At 42.3% G+C, this 21,010-nt stretch overlaps 1 protein-coding gene across 6 annotated transcripts in view; it reads left to right on the top strand.

Annotated features, from left to right (window-relative positions):
• Positions 1-21,010, top strand: part of efr3a (EFR3 homolog A (S. cerevisiae)) — a 79,244-nt gene that overhangs the window by 38,795 nt on the left and 19,439 nt on the right. For 4 of the 6 annotated variants that reach the window (XR_009066992.1, XM_057857866.1, XM_057857865.1 and 1 more), the window contains exons 8-16: positions 4,465-4,543; positions 6,650-6,785; positions 10,871-10,942; positions 13,769-13,936; positions 15,524-15,638; positions 16,018-16,069; positions 17,818-17,990; positions 18,055-18,130; positions 18,188-18,349. Coding sequence is in view for 5 of the 6 variants with exons in the window: in XM_057857866.1 (XP_057713849.1) it covers positions 4,465-4,543; positions 6,650-6,785; positions 10,871-10,942; positions 13,769-13,936; positions 15,524-15,638; positions 16,018-16,069; positions 17,818-17,990; positions 18,055-18,130; positions 18,188-18,349 (1,033 nt within the window). In the remaining variant the exon portion in view is untranslated. The remainder of the gene's footprint in view (positions 1-4,464; positions 4,544-6,649; positions 6,786-10,870; positions 10,943-13,768; positions 13,937-15,523; positions 15,639-16,017; positions 16,070-17,817; positions 17,991-18,054; positions 18,131-18,187; positions 18,350-21,010) is intronic. The other 2 variants (XM_057857868.1, XM_057857869.1) reach the window with 1 other exon arrangement.

Genomic DNA, 21,010 nt, shown 5'->3' with positions numbered 1-21,010 from the left:
TGTATCTATGCTGCTTTTCATTAAACTATGGTGTGCTATTTATTTTATATTAGTTGCAATCCTACAGTAAATATGAGAAATGATACTGTTCCCTGGTTAATTATATTACGTGTGTTCGAGTAATGCGAACAGTTAGACTGTGCCTACGAGAAATGGTACCATTTTTCCTTTTTCCCCTCAGGAGCCCCGATAAGGTGATTAACTTTATTGTGTCAAGGGCACAGAGTAAAGTCTGCCTAAACTATAGTTAGATGAATGTGTTAGACTAATGCAAACAATAATATGGTGTGTGCGAGAACGGTACCTTTTCCCTTCACATCGTACAACATAGTAGTCACGTGGTGCGTCATTCTCTATAGGATCTACTGCAGGGAAAATAAACATTTAATCATGAAGGCTAATTATGTATTTCTAGCCAATTTAGTCATTTCGATAGCAGGCTAATATAGCTAGATTCAATACATACAGCCAGTCTTGCTATCATTATAAGGCTTATACAAGGCTTTTCAGTTTTTGCGGCTCCAGACATACAGTATCAGTTTTTTATTTATTGGTCAAATATGGCTCTTTCAACATTTTGGGTTGCCGACCCCTGAGTCACTAAGAGATGTAAGTTGTACTATTGCTACGAGAAAAAAAGTTGTATTATTTTGTGGGTTAACGTAGCTGTAATCGGCTACGCATTTTACGTACATGTACCGTAGCTGAGAGCTACGACGTTAGCCTAGCTAATAAAATATTTCAAATCTATCTTTGTTATGGTTCTTATTGGGGGGAAAAAAATAATGGAACAAACAAAACAAAAAAAATCGCCGTGGCACGACATGTTGAGGCAGTCCGACTCCGATGCAGCCCACCACCGCAGCTTCAAAAAATCCTTGGGGAAACACTGTAAAGTAGAGATGTCCCGATCAATCGGCGTCCCAATCGATCAGGTCCGATCACGACATTTTCAAAGTATCCGAATCGGCAAAAAAATATCGGCCATGCCTTTTTTTATATATATATATATATATATATATATATATATATATATATTTTTTTTTTTTTTTAATTAAATCGTTTTCTAATTGTATTTAACTTTACAGACAAAATATGTTACACTCATCCAGAGTCTTTTGTTTAGGCTTAAGATATGGTTATCAAATTTATCCCAATAACGGCGGTAGTTAATTTTTTAAAAAATGCATCACGTTAAAATATTTAATGCAATTAATGCATGCGCTGCACAACCCACTCACACATTGTCGCGCTCAATCTGTAATGGCGCCGTTTTACCGATATAGAGAGGTAAAAGGCAGCGTAAAATGAGTAGAGTGAATTTTGGCAGCCTTTGGAGCCTTTTTTTTAATTAGCTAAAGCCTTACAATCCCTCTCCCTATGATTAAAAATAATGTGGGAAGCAATGTGGTGAAGCAAGGTAATATGATCTTTTTCTTAACACCTTATGTTATTTCCCAACGCAGAGAAGATATATCAATTGGTAGCACTACGCACAGTCATGGTTCCACTTCCCATCATGCATTTGGGCATGCCTACAGTATCATTTACTGAAAGCTCAACAAATACACTAGATGGCAATATTTAGTCACAATATACAAAGTCACATTTATCCTTTAAGAATTACAAGTCTTTCTATCCGTGGATCCCTCTCACAGAAAGAATGTTAATAATGTAAATGCCATCTTGAGGATTTATTGTCATAATAAACAGATACAGTACTTATGTACTATATGTTAATATCGGGATCGGCAGATACTCAAACTAAAACGATCGGGATCGGATCGGGAGCAAAAAAACATGATCGGAACAACCCTACTGTAAAGTGTTACCAGTTCATATCTTTTGGTGTACATATCTCATAATTCAGTGGGGACAGCTGCGGCTTACATTCCAGTGCATCTTATCTATGAACAAATGTCGTTTTTATGTCAAATTTGGTAGGTGGTGGCTTATAGTCAGGTGCGCCCTGTAGTCCGAAAATTCCGGTACTTGATCCACCACTGGACACTAGTTTTCCGACCAAAGATTTTAATGGCCATTAGATGTCCATTAGATCAGGGGTCCCCATCTGCCGGGCTGCGGACCGGTACCGGTCCGTGACGCATTTGCTACCGGGCTGCATAAAAATAATGATTTAATAACGACCGCATTCTGGCTGAATTAACCCTGTGCCCCTGCTTAACACACCAATATCCCTGTCTACTCTAGATATAATACTACGGGATAGATTAGAATGTCGTCATTGAAATCCGTTGATTGGACAGCTAGTAGTACATCTTGTTTGTGTATATAATATATCATTGTGCGCTTGTCCTTGATAATAACGTATTGCTAGGCCGCGGGCATAGCACATTTGTTCCCAGAAATAATTAGCCCCCACACGAGCTAAGATGACTGGAAAACATACTTTTTTGGAGATATTTTTACGGCGAAAAGGGCACCTGACGGGCTACAACCTCGAAGACCCACGAACGGCGAAGGAGTGGATTCGTGACTCGTTTGTGAATAAACCGAGTGATTCGAGCATGTCTGTGCAAAAGGAAGATCAACTTGTAGAGATCGCAAATGACGGCGAGCTTATTAAACGTACATTTGAGACAACTCTACCGAGGTTCTGGATTAAAGTCATTGTGGAATATCCTGACATCGCTACAAGAGCATTGAAAACCTTGCTACAATTTCCAACATTGTATCTTTGTGAAGCGGGCTTCTTAATTAATGTTTAACAACAATGCGAAGTCGTTAATGGTGAGAGCAGTGTGCAGTTGTTGTGTGCAGCTTACATGGAAGGATGTATCTGAGGAGACCTTTTCTACAAGTCCTTCCATGATCAAACGAAGTTAATATTCCTTTCTTTCAAGAAAGTTTGTTGTGTTTACTTTGGAATCGCTGCATTTGCGCATTTTGCGGCTATATTTAACGTAACGCGCATGTGCAGAACCGCATCGTTGCAATTTTTGATGGGTTGCAAAATTTGTCAGAACACCGGTCCGTGAAAAAAAAGACCCACATAACACCGGTCCGTGGTGCAAAAACGGTTGGGGACCCCTGCATTAGATGACATCATCAAGGAAAGATTGTCTCATTTCTATAAACCTATGGCTATGATCCACCTCCTGCCTAGCTCCTCTGTCAATATCACTGTCTCGTTGAAGGAATTTCTGGTGGGAGGGGCTAGTATGGAAAAGAGGAGCGAGGAAGTCTCAATTAGAGCCATGAGATGAACTCACTGAGTCTCAAGGTCAACTCCCCAGGAGGCGGGGGGTTCCGAGGGGGTCTCTTGCTCTCCGGCGGTCAACCTAATGAAGCGTGGGAGGCGCGGGCGGCCCCGCGGTGACATTGGCAATGTTGAGCGCCTTTGAGGTTTTTTTTAATGACTGCGCAGCATCTCTCTTGTTTCTCTTTTCTGGTGTCACTGGCCAGGCTTCATGTGTTCCCTCGGGAGGAGGGATTGTCGCTATATATAGAAGCGCTGGGGTTCATCTTGGGGAGAGGAGAAGAGATTGGAGGGGGGTTCACATTGACGTCACGTTAAACTGCAGCTTGACTGAAGATCCTCTTTCCCTTCCTAAAATGGAGGCTGCGCTTTCCCCCCCCCCCTCCAGGCTCTAAAAGTTGATGCAGTGGAGCTGTCCGTGTGTACTATGTATGTAAGACTTCCAGTGTTGCTTCACAGATGGAGACTTTTTGTGGGCTAAGATGTCTATCAAATATCACACTGCACAAACGATTGACACCTAATATCTCAAAAACAATAGCAGCACAACAATTTTTTTCCCTGGACAAACGAATTACGTTCGGGGGGCAAACTTAGCAGAGGTTATCGAATTGTGTTGTCTGTGTTCTGTATGCATTATATGTGTTGCTAATTTCAATTGCCTTGCTTGCATTTCTCACGTACTGTTGGCCTATTAGCTAACTATTGATTAACGATAGGGACAAATTGAGGCCGATTGGTGGTACTAGTATTGCAGATAGAATCCCTTTAATCAACGCAAATTTGGCGCCATCTGTTGGCTGTAATATGCATTGAAGGAACAGGTCTATTTATGGCAATAATGATGATGGACATGTAAAATTTCCATAGAACGTTTGATTTCGTTTTGCCGCTATATATAGGGCTTTTGAAAAGAAAGCTCATTTCTCATTTAGCAGCTGGTTGTGAATATAGGGGTGCGTGTCCGCCCTTCCGGATGATTGACAGGTAACGACCGCCGCATAACACCAGCAGGCCGTGGGGAGCGGAAGGCGTCGAGGCAGCTGCCGTCTGGGCCGAGGAGGCGCTCGCTTTTCCGGTCGGGATGCGAGCGGCAGCTGCGCTCGGCAGACGCGCCGGCCTACGGCGGGGACGGGGTCGCCGTGCGGATCTGTCCTCTTCCATCTGTCGCCCGTGACCTCGCGCGCTGCTTCAAGGAGCTCGTCCGTTTAGGCCACTCGCCAACGTTCCCTTTGTGTCCCCAGGCACCTGGACAACCATCACTTGTGGGAGCCCAATGAATTTGCAGTCTCCTGCTTCAGGATCATCATGTACTCAATCCAGGTTAGCTTCACCTGCAAACACCAACAAACTTAGGCGTTGACGGCCCACACTGTTAACTCATTGCCTGCCAGTGACACAGGGGGTGCTAGTGGGTAGTAATGTATGAGGGAGTTGCAGCTGTGAGAGATTGTCACGTTTTTTTTTTTTTTTTTTTAACGTCTTCGGGCGGGGTTGCAATATGAAGGAAAGATTAGGTAGAAATTTCTCGGTCGTGTGCAGATGAGCGAGGTATTGCTCATATGACATGACAAAAACTGCTCGGATTTTTAGCCATCAGCCACCTTGCTGTCCACGACAACGTGGACCCCAGCACGTCTTCTGTACATCATTTCATTAGACTCGTCAAGTGTCGTTATACACAAAAGTATCCATTTTATCCATATGAGCTGACCGTTAGTCGTCCCCCTGTGTTTTATTCCAACACATTGTCGAGGACAGCAAGGTGGCTGATGGCTAGAAATCCGAGCAGTTCTTGAACGCGACACGAGCAGCTATCCAACTGCGCCATGGTGCCAAGCAAGCTTAAACGTCACATCCAAACGAAAGACCCCGTTGCTTCAAACTATGGACTATTTTGTTCGCCTTAGTGAAAACAGAGAAACGGGCAGCTTTTTTTTTTTTTTTTTTTTTAGAAAAACTACAAAGGTAAATGAGAAAGCCCTGAAAACCAGTTAGCTTGTTGCTGAACTTTTTTTGCTGAATCCAAAAAGTCCCACATTATGGTAGGGACATTTATACTGCCTATCTGCAAAGCTATTGTCAGCGAGCTGCTCAGTCCTGATGCGGTTAAAGACGTTGCTAAAGTCTCCTTGTCTGATAACTCTGAGCTTTTCAAGCCTAACTGCTACAAAAAAATAAAATAAAAGCAGAGAAAGCCTGAGAGCTGTTGAAGAACATTCCTGCTAGGATATCAGCTTTGTGTTCATCTAAACAGGCTCAGGTTTCACAAAAAATTAAATAAACTGTATAGAAAGTAATTTTGAACATTTTTGGTTTGTGGTTTGAGATTTTTTCCAATGCAAAAATGTACCGTGAATCAGAAAAGGTTTGCAGGCCTAAAGGGTGTGGTTGGGTGAGGGAAGAGTCAAACACAAAGGTAAGAAGATGAGCAGAAGATAGTGTTTAAGTGTTAAATGATCTCAAATCCCACCCTGCAGGACCTGCAGGAAATTTTCCACTCTCACTGCCCCTGCCCCACAAATTGGACAATCGTCTCGGAGGGCCTGCGAAAACGTGGAGGGCCCCGCGAGTACTGTAATTTTCAGACTATAAGCCGCTGCTTTTTCCCTAATTTTGAATCTGGCGTCTTATAGTCCAGTGCGGCTTATTTGTTGATTTATTTGGGTTAATAGGTTGCACTTTATTTAACAGTGTCGTCGTAAGACTGTCATAATTATGATATTACACCATCATGGGCCTTAATGAATGCTTATAGCAAAGGTTATTAAGTATCATCCGGCAAATTATGTAACTAAATTTATGTCCAACACGGATCTTTTATATCCATTCAAAAGTGAGATAATTTACCGAATAACACTAAATGACATCTGTGATAAGCATTCATTAATGCTCATGACAGTGTCATGTCATAATTATGATTGTCTAATGACAGTTTTATGGTGCCACTATCAAATAAAGTGTTACCAAATTCCATAACTAGCAATTAATGAAACAACTGGAACAGTAACTGAAGAAATAATTAGCACAGAACGTAATTTTGATTGATTTTTTACATCTGTAGTGCTGCAATGCGTGCTAGGAGGCATGTTGGATAAGAACAGTGTTGACAGCAGTTGGCAGCAGAGGTTGACTTTCTCCCAAAGGGAGCAGTAATGGTCAAATGAAGCTTCTTGAAGCAGTAAAGCTTTGCGGCCAATTGGCTGCGAAGCTTCATGGTGGTCCAGACAACTTCTTTTACATCCATTCAAAAGTGACATAATTTGCCAAATGACACTTAATGACATTCGTCATAAGCATTCATTAATGCTCATGACAGCGTCATATCATAATTATGATTGCGTTCCTTACTAGTCTTACTTAGAAATGTCACTCAAGTCAGTCAGTGTCCTGCCGGATGACGTTTTCCTTGTGGCGTGATTGTTTTAGGCGCAGCACTCTCACCACGTCATCCAGCAGGTCCTGGGCCACCTTGATACCCACAACAAAAACACCCCCAGGGTGCGCGCTGGCATTGTGCAGGTGCTACTGGAGACTGTGGCCATCGCTGCCAAAGGCTCCGTGGGTAAGTGCTTGTTGTCGTAGCATTCGACCAATACCGTCGCCGGGGGGAAAAAAAATCTTGTTGCGATATCCGGCATTATTTTTGATTGCCTGAGGTGGCAAATCCATTTGAAGTGGGAGGGTTGACGGCGAATGAACTCACTGCCAAAAGTCTACTAGGGATTTACTTATTGGTGGGAGGGTGCATCTAGTGATAAACTCTGAGTTTATTATGAGTCATATGAGGTTATCACCAGTAAACGTCCAATCCTTTTGAAGTGGGAGGGTGGCAACGAATGTTCATTCATTCGGTGCCACCCTCCCACTTCAAAAGGATTGGACGTTTACTATGGATCTATTCATTGGTTAGTGAGTGCATTTTGTCATAAACTCGGAGTTTATTACGTGTCATATGAGTTTATCACCAGTAAATGTCCAATCTATTTGAAGTGGGAGGGTGGCAACGAATGAATGTTTGTTCATTCGCTGCCACCCTCCCACTCCAAAAGGAGTGGACGTTTACTATGGATCTGTTCATTGGTTAGTGGGTGCATTTTGTCATAAACTCGGAGTTTATTATGAGTCATATGAGTTTATTACGAGTCATATGAGTTTAGCACCAGTAAACGTCCAATTCTTCATTCTCCAATTCTGAAGTGGGACCACTTCTGATGGACATCTACAAGGGATTTACTCAATGGTTGGTTGGTGCATTTTGCTATAAACTCTTGAGTTTATTACGAGTCATATGAGTTTATCGCCAGTAAACGTCCAATCCATCTGAAGTGGGAGAGTGGCAGCGAATGAACGAATGTTCATTCGCTGCCACCCTCCCACTTCAAAAGGATTGGATGTTTACTATGGATCTGTTCATTGGTTAGTGGGTGCATTTTGTCATAAACTCGGAGTTTATTATGAGTCATATGAGTTTATTATGAGTCATACGAGTTTCACCAGTAAATGTCCAATCCTTCTGAAGTGGGAGGGTGGCAGAGAATGAACGAATGGTCATTCGCTGCCACCCTCCTACTTCTGATGAACCTCTACTAGGGATCTACACAATGGTTGGTTGGTGCATTTTGTGATAAACTCGGAGTTTATTACGAGTCATATGGGTTTATTACCCATTGGACATCTATTAGTGATAAACTCACAGGAGAAGGATGATAAATAGCTTGTTCTTCTGTTTATTACTTATATCGTAGAATATCATATCATAGGTTTCCTTACACATGTATTGATAATGGTTGCATCTAGGCCTGTTGCGATAACAAATTTTTAGTGGGCGATAAATTCTCTCATAAATTATTGCAATATGCGATATTATTGTGCCCCCCCCCCCCCCCCATTTTTTCTTTTTTTTAACCAATTTACAATAACACAGTAAGAATACAGTATAAATAATAATAAGTAATATTAAGTACACCCATTTAAACGCAATAAACGTTTACTCTTTAAGAAATCCCAACTAAAAACAATAGACCATGCCTCTTTTAAGTAAAAGACAACAATATCAATACCGCACAGAAACGCAGAATAAATAAAATGTCTTTTTCAAGGAAAGATAAAATTGCATTTCAATAACTTAAGTATTTGGGCACAGAGGTATAAAATTGTAGTAACACAAACAACTGCACTTCAACCACAACAGAGAAAAATAGATTAATTAAGTAGCAGTAACAAAAATTCTAGGTTCATACTGCAGGTCTTAATGCACAAATCCGATTTTTTTGTCATGTCTGTTTTTTGGGCGTGCTTGTTCAGACTGCCTTTGTCCATGGAGCCTGTTCAAGTATCACGCATACGCACTAATTCGCAGTCCAAGATGCGCTCAGCAAAGTGACTGCATGCGCAGAAGCATCAAAACAAATTACACATGCTAGCAGTATGTCATTCCAGGGTGATCATATTTTGATTTCCAAAATGATGACACCAATAACAGACATTAATAATCCCCGTTGACTCCTTTATTCAAGGTTTATATGGACTGATAGAACGCATATATGCACGCACATAAGCCGTGACTTGTGTGCGTGACATGACGTGGGTGTGTCAATTTGCCCCGTCTCGGACATGTAAGCAATACTGAAAAATGGCTCATTCGGCGCATAGAGTTAAAATCGAAAATTGGCAGGCTTATCCTTTTCTTCATTTATTTTATTTTTTTATGACCGTGTTCAAGCCCGCTTCGTGCATAAAAGCGGAGTTCAAGCTAGAAGCTAATGCACAGGTACGTCTCTCCTGTAAAACCTGCCGCTTTCGCTTTGCTGATGTCATTGCTGCATGAATTCCGATTCGGGAGACTTGAAAGTTCAGTCCGCCAGCCACATTCTGGAAAAATGTGGCCCAGATCGGATTTAGACCACATATGAAAGTGACCTAGATCGGATTTGAAAATGTCCAGTTCTTAGCGACTTGTCACATTCAGACCGTCAAGTTAATCCCCCACTCGAGTCGGAACAACACGTAAAAATCGGATTTATGCATTAAGACCTGTAGTATGAACGTAGCCTTAGGCGAGGTTCAAATGTGTAAAACGAACATACCCAGAAGTCAATAAAATCCTCATCACGGCATATTGCGCTGTTGATAACAAGGAAGCCGAACTTTTAACAGCACGTCCGCCGCGCATCTGCTGCGCGCACGCACGCACGTGTGAGGCGATAAATAGCAGCCGGAAAATTAGAGCTGAAACGAATACTCGAGCAACTCGAGTAACTCGAGTTTAAAAACTGATCCGAGTAATTTTATTCACCTCGAGTAATCGTTTATTTTGACAGCTGTAAGCATCACGTTTTGCTCGGACTACTTTTAATGCGGGACAACGCGCTGATGTCACGTGCGTAGAGGAAGAAGCAAAAAAAAAAAAAAACTTACCGCAGCCGACAACCGCTACAAACGACGCCGACGTTGCTAAATACTAGCCCGCACATGCTACGTTAGTTGCAGCTAGGGTCTGAGGAGTCTCATAGAGATCACATGTATGTTGAACTAGATGCAAAATGACAGACTAGGCCGCGTCTGGGCAGCGTTAGCAAACAGCCGCCATCTTAAAGCAGTAGAGCGCCAAGCGCTAATAAAGAGCGCTAAGCGCTAATATATAAGATTAACATTACTGTCACTACTAGCTCATCTTACGTTAGCCCTGCGGAGGGCTAGGTTTCAATTAATTAAGACCACTTTCGATGCGTGGCTAACGTGTCTTACATAAATGCTTTAACATAACATAGCGTTGTAGAGTGATGAGGGTGTCAAATAAAAACTCAATAATGCTAACTATCAATTTTAGCTCAGTAGTCATTGCTGGATAAAACACCAAGTAGCACTAGTCCCTAATGTGCTCCAATACAGCCTGTATCATACATTTATTTTGAACAGTGCAAAAACTCAAAATCCTATAAGGACTTAGTTTAGACTAACTTAAAACTTAACTAGAACTTAAAAATGGCTTGACACAAATAGAAATTCAATTGAAACACGTGGGGAAAAATCCTAACTTTTAAGTGATGTGTGTTATCAAGCGTAAAGGCATTTTTAGGTGTGTGTGTGTATATATATATATATATATATATATATATATATATATATATATATATATTAATCTAAAGGTTTTTTGAGTGAAAGCAGTGAATTTGTCTTTTTTTTTAAATTTTTTTAATTCTAGTTACATTTGAGATGCAATTGTTGGCTGTTCTAAACAATATACATCAAAAATAAAGACATTGATTGACTGAAAATGATAAAATGTTTTGTTTTCTCATGTATATCTATAATTGCTCTTCACCTAAAAATATATTTGTTTTATCCGATTACTCGATTAATCGATGGAATTTTCAGTCGATTACTCGATTACTAAAATATTCGATAGCTGCAGCCCTACGGAAAATTACCGCCTTCATTTTCATTTACCGTGCGATAAATGGAATGATTGCATATTGCGACAGGCTTAGTTGCATTGCTATCTCGCGAGATCGTTCGCCTTGTATCGCATAACGTATCATGAGGTACCTGAAGGTTCCCACCCCTACTCGCGACACCACTTCCCAGCATGCCATGGTCTTGCGTGTGTGTGTGTATGTTTCAATGACTGCATATTTGGGAAACCAGGAACCATTCAAGAGTGCAAACCAGGTGACGCAGTGGACAGCGAACCAGCCACGCCTCCCAACATGTGGCTGGGTACGGTATCCAACATGAGCTGGATTTAGAGTAGATGAACAGGGATGGGCAAAGAATGGCTTGCTAGTCAATTCAAGTTTCGATGGCATCAATATGGCTGCCGTTGACGGCGATACATGTCCAAATCTGTTTGAAGCACCTCCTCCCAGTTCTGATGAATTGGATTATTGTTGTTTTCGTTGAGGGTATTGAAAACATTTCGTTGACGAGCATAATTTTCGTGATGACGAAGCGCTAAAAACGTGTCTTAACAGGGAGCAGTTGGATTCAGCGATGTGAAACATGGGATGGCATTTTCACTGTTCCCATTAGAGGGCAGTGTATCCACCCAAATTAATCAAACTAAATGCAACACTTTCAAAACGACTAAAACGTCACTAATCACACAAATCCTCCAAGCAGCAAAATTTGATTCGAAGCTTTTTTTCTAATGTAATTACTCGACTTAATCCATTAATCGTTGCAGCACTACAGTTCACCTGTTGTTTTTTATGATACTAGTTGAGACAAAGCTGCTACTGATTCAGTGCTGGTATGAACCTGGTTTTGATTTTAAAAGTTCACATTAGGGCTGTCAAACGATTAAATTTTTTAATTGGGTTAATTACAACTTTAAAATTAATCGTAATTAATCGCAATTCAAACCATCTATAAAATATGCCATATTTTTCTGTAAATTATTGTTGGAATGGAAAGATACAAGACACAAGATGGATGTATACATTCAACATACGGTACATAAGTACTGTATTTGTTTATTGTAACAATAAATGAACAAGATGGCACTAACATTATTAACATTCTGTTAAAGCGATCCATGGATAGAAAGACTTGTAGTTCCTAAAAGATAAATGTTAGTACAAGTTATAGAAATTTTATATTAAAACCCCTCTTCATGTTTTCGTTTTAATAAAATTTGTAAAATTTTCAATCAAAAAATGAATTTGTAGCCCGCCATTGTTGATGTCAATGATAACACAATGCTCATGGGTGCTTAAGCCCATAAAATCAGTCGCACCCAAGCGCCAGCAGAGGGCGACAAAACTCCAAAAAACACAAGTAACAAGTTGGCATTGCACTGTGCTGTCATTTTAATCTGTTTGAGCGGGGCATGTGCGTTAATTGCGTCAAATATTTTAACGTGATTAATCAAAAAAAAAAAAAATTACCACCCGTTAACGCGATAATTTTGACAGCCCTAGTTCTCATACATTTTTCAAAACGTGCTGTGTAATATTACTTATGAACAATGTTGTTCATTCGAAATTGTTGATTTTTTTTTTTCTTTAAAAGACTAAAACTTCTTGACTTTTTGTAGACTAAAACTAGACGAAAGACTAACCCATTTTAAAATGACTAAAATACGACTAAGACTAGGCGGAAAACACTCAGGTGACTTAAAGTTCCGCTCTGAGGCCCACAATTTTGCCAAATTTCAAAATTGTCCGATATGCATGTGTGATACATCATTGGAAAGCTTAAAATCTCAATTTTCTGGGGTAAGAAAAATTTTGAACAGGTGGGCATTTAAAAAATAAAATAAAAATGTTCAAACAGCAAAACCCTATCTGGAGGTGAGAGCATGCGAGAGCAGAATTACAGACGCTGTGACGTTAACGAATTATTATCGCATACTTACCTTGTTTCGATCCAAAAACTCCATGTAGCATGTATCACTGAGTGTCAAGACACAACTGTGAATGGCCACAGCTGGATTTTTGGGGAATTTTATGGGTGAAACATGGTAATATAACAAGGGTCGCGATGCAGAAATCGCAGACATCAAGGAGTGATCAAGATGTTCTTTTTCATATATTTCCCTTTCAAAAGTTAAAAAAAAAAAAAAATTCTTTGTTTGGATCGATTATTTATCATATAACATATCGAGGAAAATGCGAAAGTAAGAAAAAAATACAATTAGGCGATAGTTATGAGGCAAATATACGTGACTTTTTTACAGACACCAGTTTTTTCATTCTGACATAATTTGAAAGTTTAAAATATGCGAGTGAAGAATTTTTTTAAGTCTTTTTTTTTTTTTTTTTTTTTTAGTGAAATATTGGACATCAAATAATGATTGTAAGCCATGAATGACAGACATTTTGAATAATAAAAATAATTAATTACCTTCTTTTTATGGCTGGGTTGAAACAAAAGCGGTTGCGCGATGTCTGTAAACGGGGGTTTTCAGGGTAAAAGGGACAAATTAAAGATACTTCGGAGGCTTAATGGGCCATGAATCTGCTATGGCAGCATATAAACATATTGTTCTATCAAACACAACAGTTCTTTTGGTGTAAAATACAGCAGTTTATTTTATAGAGGGTTGCAAGAGCAGAAACTGCTTTTTCAGTCTTGTCTGTGTTTTCCGCCACTAATAAGTATTGGAATATTAAAATGGCTGCCAAAAACACTGGATTGGACATCTATCGCTGTTCGGGCCAATTTTTCGGAAGACTTTGCTTTTTTGTTGTTTGTAAAGAATGAGCTGGTGATTCGTGACAATTCTGCCCAGCCCTGACTCAGCCTGTCCTGGTGTAGTTGGGTGGCGTGATGTGTAGTGTTGCACTGATACCCGTTTTTTTTTTGCCTCCCAGTAATAATTCCAACACCTAGCCGTGTGGTATGCAATGTTGTTAATAACGGCGTTACAGTTTAACAGTTTTTTTGTCAGTGGTCAGCAATCAAATTAATTACTATAAACGGCGTTATTAACAACACTGCCTATCAGTACCGATATTAGTAACGTGCAACACTGGTGAAGTGGTAGCCTAACGACACGACGCCGACCCGGCACGTCTGACCCATTTCGCCTTCTCCCTCTAGGTCCCACGGTGCTGGAGGTGTTCGACACGCTGCTCAAGCACTTGAGGATGAGCGTGGACCTAGAACTGGGCGAGAGTTCGCGCAGGAACTCGGCCTGCAGCGCTTCATCGGGCCGCGCCAAGGAGAGCGACGAGCGCATCGTGCAAAACGCCATCATTCGGACCGTTGGTACGCACGCTGCCGGGCTCCATTCCAGTTTGTGTTGAGCGTTAATAAAGAGCATACGACAGGAGAAAAAAAAGTCTTAAATAGCATTATTATGTGAATTAGAATCATATTTTGAGACGATTCGACTATATGCAACAATTTAGCAAAGCGCAGATGACGAGAAATTAGTCTTTTAATCTGCCGGTTAGCCACGCCTACCATTATAGGGCTCTAGCGTCCCCAACAGGTGGATGACGTCAGCGGAGACTGGGCTCATCGGTTTTACTATTCAGCCCATTGAGGGGGAATGATTCAGAACGAGGAAAACGCGACGAAGAGAGCCGCAAAATGTCATTGTTTCAGTCTCTCCAATATTTTTACAGGGTATTCTTTTTATCCAAGTATTTTTCCCCAATAGCTCAATAAATGGCTTGAAAAGGACCAGTCAGCCCGTCGAGGGGGAACTATTCACAACGAGGAAAATGAGACGAAGAGAGCTGCAAAATATCATTGTTTCTGTCTCTTCAATATTTTTACAGGATATTCTTTTTATCCAACTATTTTCCCCAATTGCTAAATAAATGGCATGGTCATGACAAATAAGTCTTGTGCTAAATGGAATATGAAATCATAAAAATGCACTTATTCAGGACGACATGGCAAAATTACTCCATAATGGTCAAAACTGTCGACTTCACCTTTACTGTCGCACCTCACGAACGATATTTTATGACACCTAAATCGGACATATGTCATTTCCCTTTCCCGACTTCGGAGAATGTAAACAAACCAAGAGGCGTGACAGCTAGCCGACATGCTAACCCGAACCGAGTGATGTTTCAAAGTCTTCGAAGCGGAAAATCACACATAACTAGCCCGGATTATTTGACAAGACGACTGGGGTGGCGATTGTCTTTGCGGATCGGCAAACCGCCCGGCGGAGAGCAATGTACAGCTCGTTCCCCGGAGGAGAGCGGCTGCAGTTGTTGCAGCTGCTGCTAACATGCAGCTAATGTGCATGAGGAGAGCTTTTTACATGCCTATCAGTGATCAAACGTAAGTAGTCCTTTATTTAAAGAAAGTTTGTAGAGTTTACTTTGTAATCGCTGTATTCGTATTTGACATAATACAAAACAAGATGTTTACTCACTTCCTCGTAAGTCCAACGGTCCCACTGTAGTCGGGCTTGTTTTGGCTAATATCCACGGTGAATGGGAACCTTTTGAAAATCCCAAAAGGCGCACACGCCTGTCCCTCATACAGTAAGATTTTTGTGCAGCTGTCTGGCTGGCGTGATGCGAAAAATAAACGTATTAATCCGCAAAATCAGCTGAATCCTTAGTCCTCATACACAACAGTACGGCTGTATAGTGAAGAGGACGCCTTCGTCCGTACACGTCTCACCGCCCTCCTCCTCAATGCAAGACCGAAGCCGGAAGTCACTCATTTTCATGGCTCGGGATTCAAAAAACTAAATAAATATAGCGATCGCTTCCACACACATCCAAGCGGTCCATATCATTCAGGAGCATAAAATACTACGTGTATAATGAAATAAACATGCTTTTTCGTGTCACATGCACATTAATATGTTTCTATTTGCGCCAGGATTCTTTGGGGGAAACCTGCCTGACTACCAGAGAGCTGAGGTGATGATGTTTATCATGGGCAAGGTGCCAGTCTACGGGACCCCCTGCCACGCGTTGGACACCGTCAAGATTGGGTGAGGGGCTCCGGATTAAAAGTCTTTGAATGGGTTTAGCACTTGTATACGTCCAATCCGCTGGAAGTGGGAGGTTGTCTCCCTCCCACTTCCAACGGATTAGACATCTATGGCTGTCAGTGGCAGCCAATGCCTGGCAACATTCGTTTACGAGCACACGCTCCCCGTTCACCCTGATCAAAGGGAGGGAACTATTCCAACCACTGTGCTCACTGCTAATCTTCCCTACACAACAAGATGAGCCCTTCCCAAAGCGCCAAACGCACGCACGCACACACGCCAATCACAAACATTGATGTTAGTCATTTGGCACGACAGCTGCTGATGTTGTTGTTTTGTGTCTCTCGCTTCCTGGAACCTGTGGGCTTGACGGCCTCAGGCATCAGGGAACCAAAAGGATCCAGACCATGCTGCTCAGCTCCCTCATTATGGTGAGTAGAAACTAGGGGTGTTGAAAAAAATCGATCCTGAGATATATTGCTATATTACGTCACGCAATTCTTGTATCGATTAAAAATCAGTCTGTATCGATCCTTACATGTGTGTTTTTGTGAGAAAAAAAAAACAAAAAAACAATTCAGTGGCTGCACTTCTACTCCCTTCCAGTAGTTGGCAGCACGCAGCAGAATTGCTTTGCCGTCTGCTGAAGTAACAACAACATAAGACTAATCTAAGTAGAGATTTGTGTATGTCACCCTCTAGTGGTTGCATGGATTAGTCATTTTATAAGTCTGAAATTTGGGCTCATTTTGGCTTTGACTGCAAAAACAGAGGTGAATCCACTATATAGAATCCTGCATTTAAGCAGGTTTGTAAGGTGCCTTGAAAGGGACATCGACAGAAATAACATACATTTAAACCATCTAGTGCGCACCAGATAGTATGTGGTGCTCACTAGAAACTACCAGTAGTCCCCGGGTTACGACGAACCCGATTTGCGCGATTTCGACTTTACGGCGCCTGCGTCTCGTATATTTTATTTTATTTTAATTTTTTTAATGTTGACTTTTGTTTTTGTGGTGTATGCTTTTATTTTGGGCCAGGAAGCAAAGAGCAAGGTTGTACTTTCGCACGCGAGCGCATTTACACACCCGCCCACCCCACACAAGGCACACGCACACATGAGAAAGCAACCGAGTGAAGAGGTGACAGCCTGCGCGCACATTTGTTGCTTGTGAAGCATCCAGAGGCTACGGCTGTTTATAACCCCAGGGTTTCCCCTACATATAAAAGATTGTGGCGCACCGCCACACCAAAATAAAAGCCGCCACATCTTGCAAATGAGATTTTTTTTTTTTTAAGGCCGTTTCAAACTAGCGGCAGCCTAGTGTGAAGGGTTTACACACCCGCCCACCCCGCACAAGGCACACATGAGGAAGCAGCCGAGTGAAGGGGTGACAGCCTGCGTTCACATTTGTTGCTTTTGAAGCATCCAGAGGCTACAGCTGTTTATAACCCCAGGGTTTCACCTACACATAAAAGATTGTGGCGCACCGCCACACCAAAATAAAGCCGCCACATCTTGCAAATGATTTATTATTTTTTTTTTTTAAGGACGCTTTAAACCAGCGGCAGCCTAGTGTGAAGGGTTCAGCGGCAACCTATTCATTGCGTATTGTAATGTCCGTATCTAAGCGCGGCCCCCTTTAGAGACGCAGCTCGAACGTCTTGGCGAGGACAGTACAATGACGTATCATGTTTTTTAATTTTTTATTTAGAGGGTGTTTTGAGGTAAGGGTTAATTCCGACTCACGCAGAAATCCGGGTTACATCGCCAGCGCAGAAACGGAGGTCGTTCGTAAACCGGGGACTAGCTGTTTATAAAAATTTGTAGGTAAAAATTAAACCACGAAAGTGAACTGTGTTGTACCCCAAGTCACACAGGCAGGCAATCGATTTCACTTTCATTACTTTTTCGCCTCTCAAATTGTCGCCACTTGAGGCTCCACCTGTTTCGCTCACTGTGATGCACATGTCCATCTGGTTCTCTCTGGTTGTAGTTTCAACTACTGTTTAAGTGACTAGCTCCATCTAGTGCTGAAGCTGAAAACAACGCAAAACAACGTAGGCTTGTGCTGGCTGTATTCGATGATGTCTTCAATAAAAAAACTGGGCAGGCCTTAGTTTGTTCTAGTGGGCATTGGTTTGCGTGACACAAGTTGGCGTTTGTCGCCGGCAGGTGACATCGGGTTTCAAGTCCAAGTCGATGACGGGCGCGCTGCCGTCCCCCTTCCTTGACCCGCTTTTGTCCATCTCGCTGATGGAGGACGGCGAGCTGCGGCAACTGGTGCTGGAGATCTTGCACAACATCATCGACAGACACGACAACCGCGCCAAGCTCCGAGGCATCAGGTGACCGCCGCGCTTGCATTTCGTTGCACGACGCTGCTCGATAATAACGTGACTCGTCCCGAAGGATCATCCCCAACGTGGGCGCTCTGAAGATCAAACGAGAAAAGATCTCCAAGCAGGATGTGGCCTTCATGAAGAAGGTGAGTTGACAGTTTGGTTCGGTCTGGAGCGATATCGAGCGTTCCTCTTGGCCGCAGCACGGCCAGCAGCTGTACCGCCACATCTACCTGGGCTGCAAGGAGGACGACAACGCGCACAAGAACTTCGAGCTGCTCTTCACCACGCTCGCCGTCCTCACCATCGAGCTGGCCAACGAGGACGTCGTCATTGAGCTCGTGCGACTGGCCGTCGCGCTCCAGGTCGGACCCGCTTGTTGTTCAGGTTTTAAATTAGGCTTTCGGGCTACACTTCAGGTTTGAAGATGGGCTTTCACAGGAATTTTTCAAACCAGATTTGGATTTTAAATAAGGGTTACTGTTTATTGTTGACGTAAATATTTTCCAAATCCTCTCTTAAGGCCCAAGTACACTGCATGCGTGATCGTTGCGTTTCCGGTCCGACTCCGGTAAAACATAGCGCCGGAGCCAATCCGTTCCCATTATATCCTATTGTTCAACGTATACCGGCCGCGTCAGTGCTCCAGCTTGACTGCGAACCACCTCCGGCGTGCCGCATGCCCGCCGGATGGTATAGGCTATTTTCTATTTTTGCCGGACACGCATCCGGCAAAATGGGCGGAGCTGGGCCTGGACGTAACAACCCAGGTGCCTAATCACGGTTTAAACACGAGCGAAGATGGATGATGAGCGCTTCATCATGGAGGTGGAAACCCACAATATCATTTATGATGCAGCAGATCCTTTCTATAAGGACAATATAAAAAAGGAAGCTGCAAGGTGTCCTATTATGTGTGTTTTTCTGTCCTGATCTCATCATGATGCAGTCATGTCTGTCTCTTAATTCCAGATTAACTAAAATATCAATATGCAAAGAAAATATGTGCTCTCTCTCTGCTTCTCTGATGAGTATAGACTCCGTGTGTTTTTCGTTGTTTTAAATGGCACATTATCGCGCGCGATCACGCGAGAGCTCACTGGGGGGACGAGGTTGGCGGACCGCAGCCGTGCAGCAGCCGGTAGGATTTGCCTGTTTTTGACGGACTGCGTGGCACGCAGGCAACACTGAACCGGACCGGAACTGCAACGATCACGCATGCAGTGTACTTGGGCCTTTAGGTTGTTCTTTTTTTTTTAAATACATTAAAAAAAAAAAAAAAAAAAAAGTTAAGTCAAGTTCTCCCATTTGAAAATATTAGAGAGGCCTGTAATTGTCAACATGGGTAAACCTCAACCATGAGAGACAGAATGTGGGAAAAAAAACAGAAAATCACATTGTTTGATTTTTAAAGAATTTATTTGCAAATCATGGCGAAAATAAGTATTTGGTCAATACCAAAAGTTAATCTCAATACTGTTATGTACCCTTTGTTGGCAATAACGGAGGCCAAACGTTTTCTGTAACTCGTCACAAGTTTTTACACACTGTTGCTGGTATTTTGGCCCATTCCTCCATGCAGATCTTCGCTAGAGCAGTAATGTTTTGGGGCTGTCGTTGTGCAAAACGGACTTTCAACTCCCTCCACAGATTTTCTATGGGGTTGAGATCTGGAGACTGGCTAGGCCACTCCAGCACTGTGAAATGCTTCTTACGAAGCCACTCCTTTGTTGCCCTGGCTGTGTGTTTGGGATCATTGTCATGCTGAAAGACCCAGCCACATCTCATCTTCAATGCCCTTGCTGATGGAAGGAGATTTTCACTCAAAATCTCTCGATACATGGCCCCATTCATTCTTTCCTTTACACAGATCAGTCGTCCTGGTCCCTTTAGAGAAAAACAGCCCCAAAGCATGATGTTTCGACCCCCATGCTTCACAGTGGGTATGGTGTTCTTCGGATGCAATTTAGTATTCTTTCCCCTCCAAACAGAAGAACCTGTGTTTCTACCAAAAAGTTCTTTTTTGGTTTCATCTGACCATAACACATTCTCCCAGTCCTCTTCTGGATCATCCAAATGCTCTCGAGCAAACCGCTTTTGGTTTCATCTGACCATAACACATTCTCCCAGTCCTCCTCTGGATCATCCAAATGCTCTCGAGCAAACCGCAGATGGGCCTGGACGTGTGCTTTCTTCAGCAAGGGGACACGTCTAGCAGTGCAAGATTTGAGACCCTGGCGGCGCATTGTGTTACTGATAGTAGCCTTTGTTACTGTGGTCCCAGCTCTCTGTAGGTCATTCACTAGGTCCCCCCGTGTTGTTCTGGGATTTTTGCTCACCGTTCTTGTTATCATTTTGACGCCACGGGGTGAGATCTTGCATGGAGCCCCAGATCGAGGGAGATTATCAGTGGTCTTGTATGTCTTCCATTTTCTAATAATTACTCCCACAGTTGATTTCTTTGCACCAAGTGTTTTACCTATTGCAGATTCAGTCTTCCCAGCCTGGTGCAGGTCTACAATTTTGTCTCTGGTCTCCTTCGACAGCTCTTTGGTCTTGTAGTGGAGTTTGGAGTGTGACTGACTGAGGTTGTGGACATGTGTCTTTTTACCGATGAGTTAAAACAGGTGCCATTAATACAGGTAACGCGTGGAGCCTCGTTAGACCTCGTTAGAAGAAGTTAGACCTCTCTGACAGCCAGAAATCTTGCTTGTTTGTAGGTGACCAAATACTTATTTTCCACTCTAATTTGTAAATAAATTCTTTAAAAAGCAAACAATGTGATTTTCTGTTTTTTTTTTCCACATTCTGACCTCAAGGTTGAGGTTTACCCATGTTGACAATTACAGGCCTCTCTAATCTTTTCAAATAGGAGAACTTGCACAATTGGTGGTTGACTAAATACTTATTTGCCCCACTGTATCTGTCAATCAACTGTCGCCCTCCCACTTCAAATTGATTGGACATTTACTAATAATAAATTCACGAGAACGTACAGGGTCGGCCTTTCAAGTTACCTTTTTTGC

Source organism: Corythoichthys intestinalis, chromosome 14, assembly GCF_030265065.1.
Source record: "Corythoichthys intestinalis isolate RoL2023-P3 chromosome 14, ASM3026506v1, whole genome shotgun sequence".
NCBI lineage: Eukaryota > Metazoa > Chordata > Actinopteri > Syngnathiformes > Syngnathidae > Corythoichthys > Corythoichthys intestinalis.
This window is presented reverse-complemented; position numbering and strand designations above follow the sequence as displayed.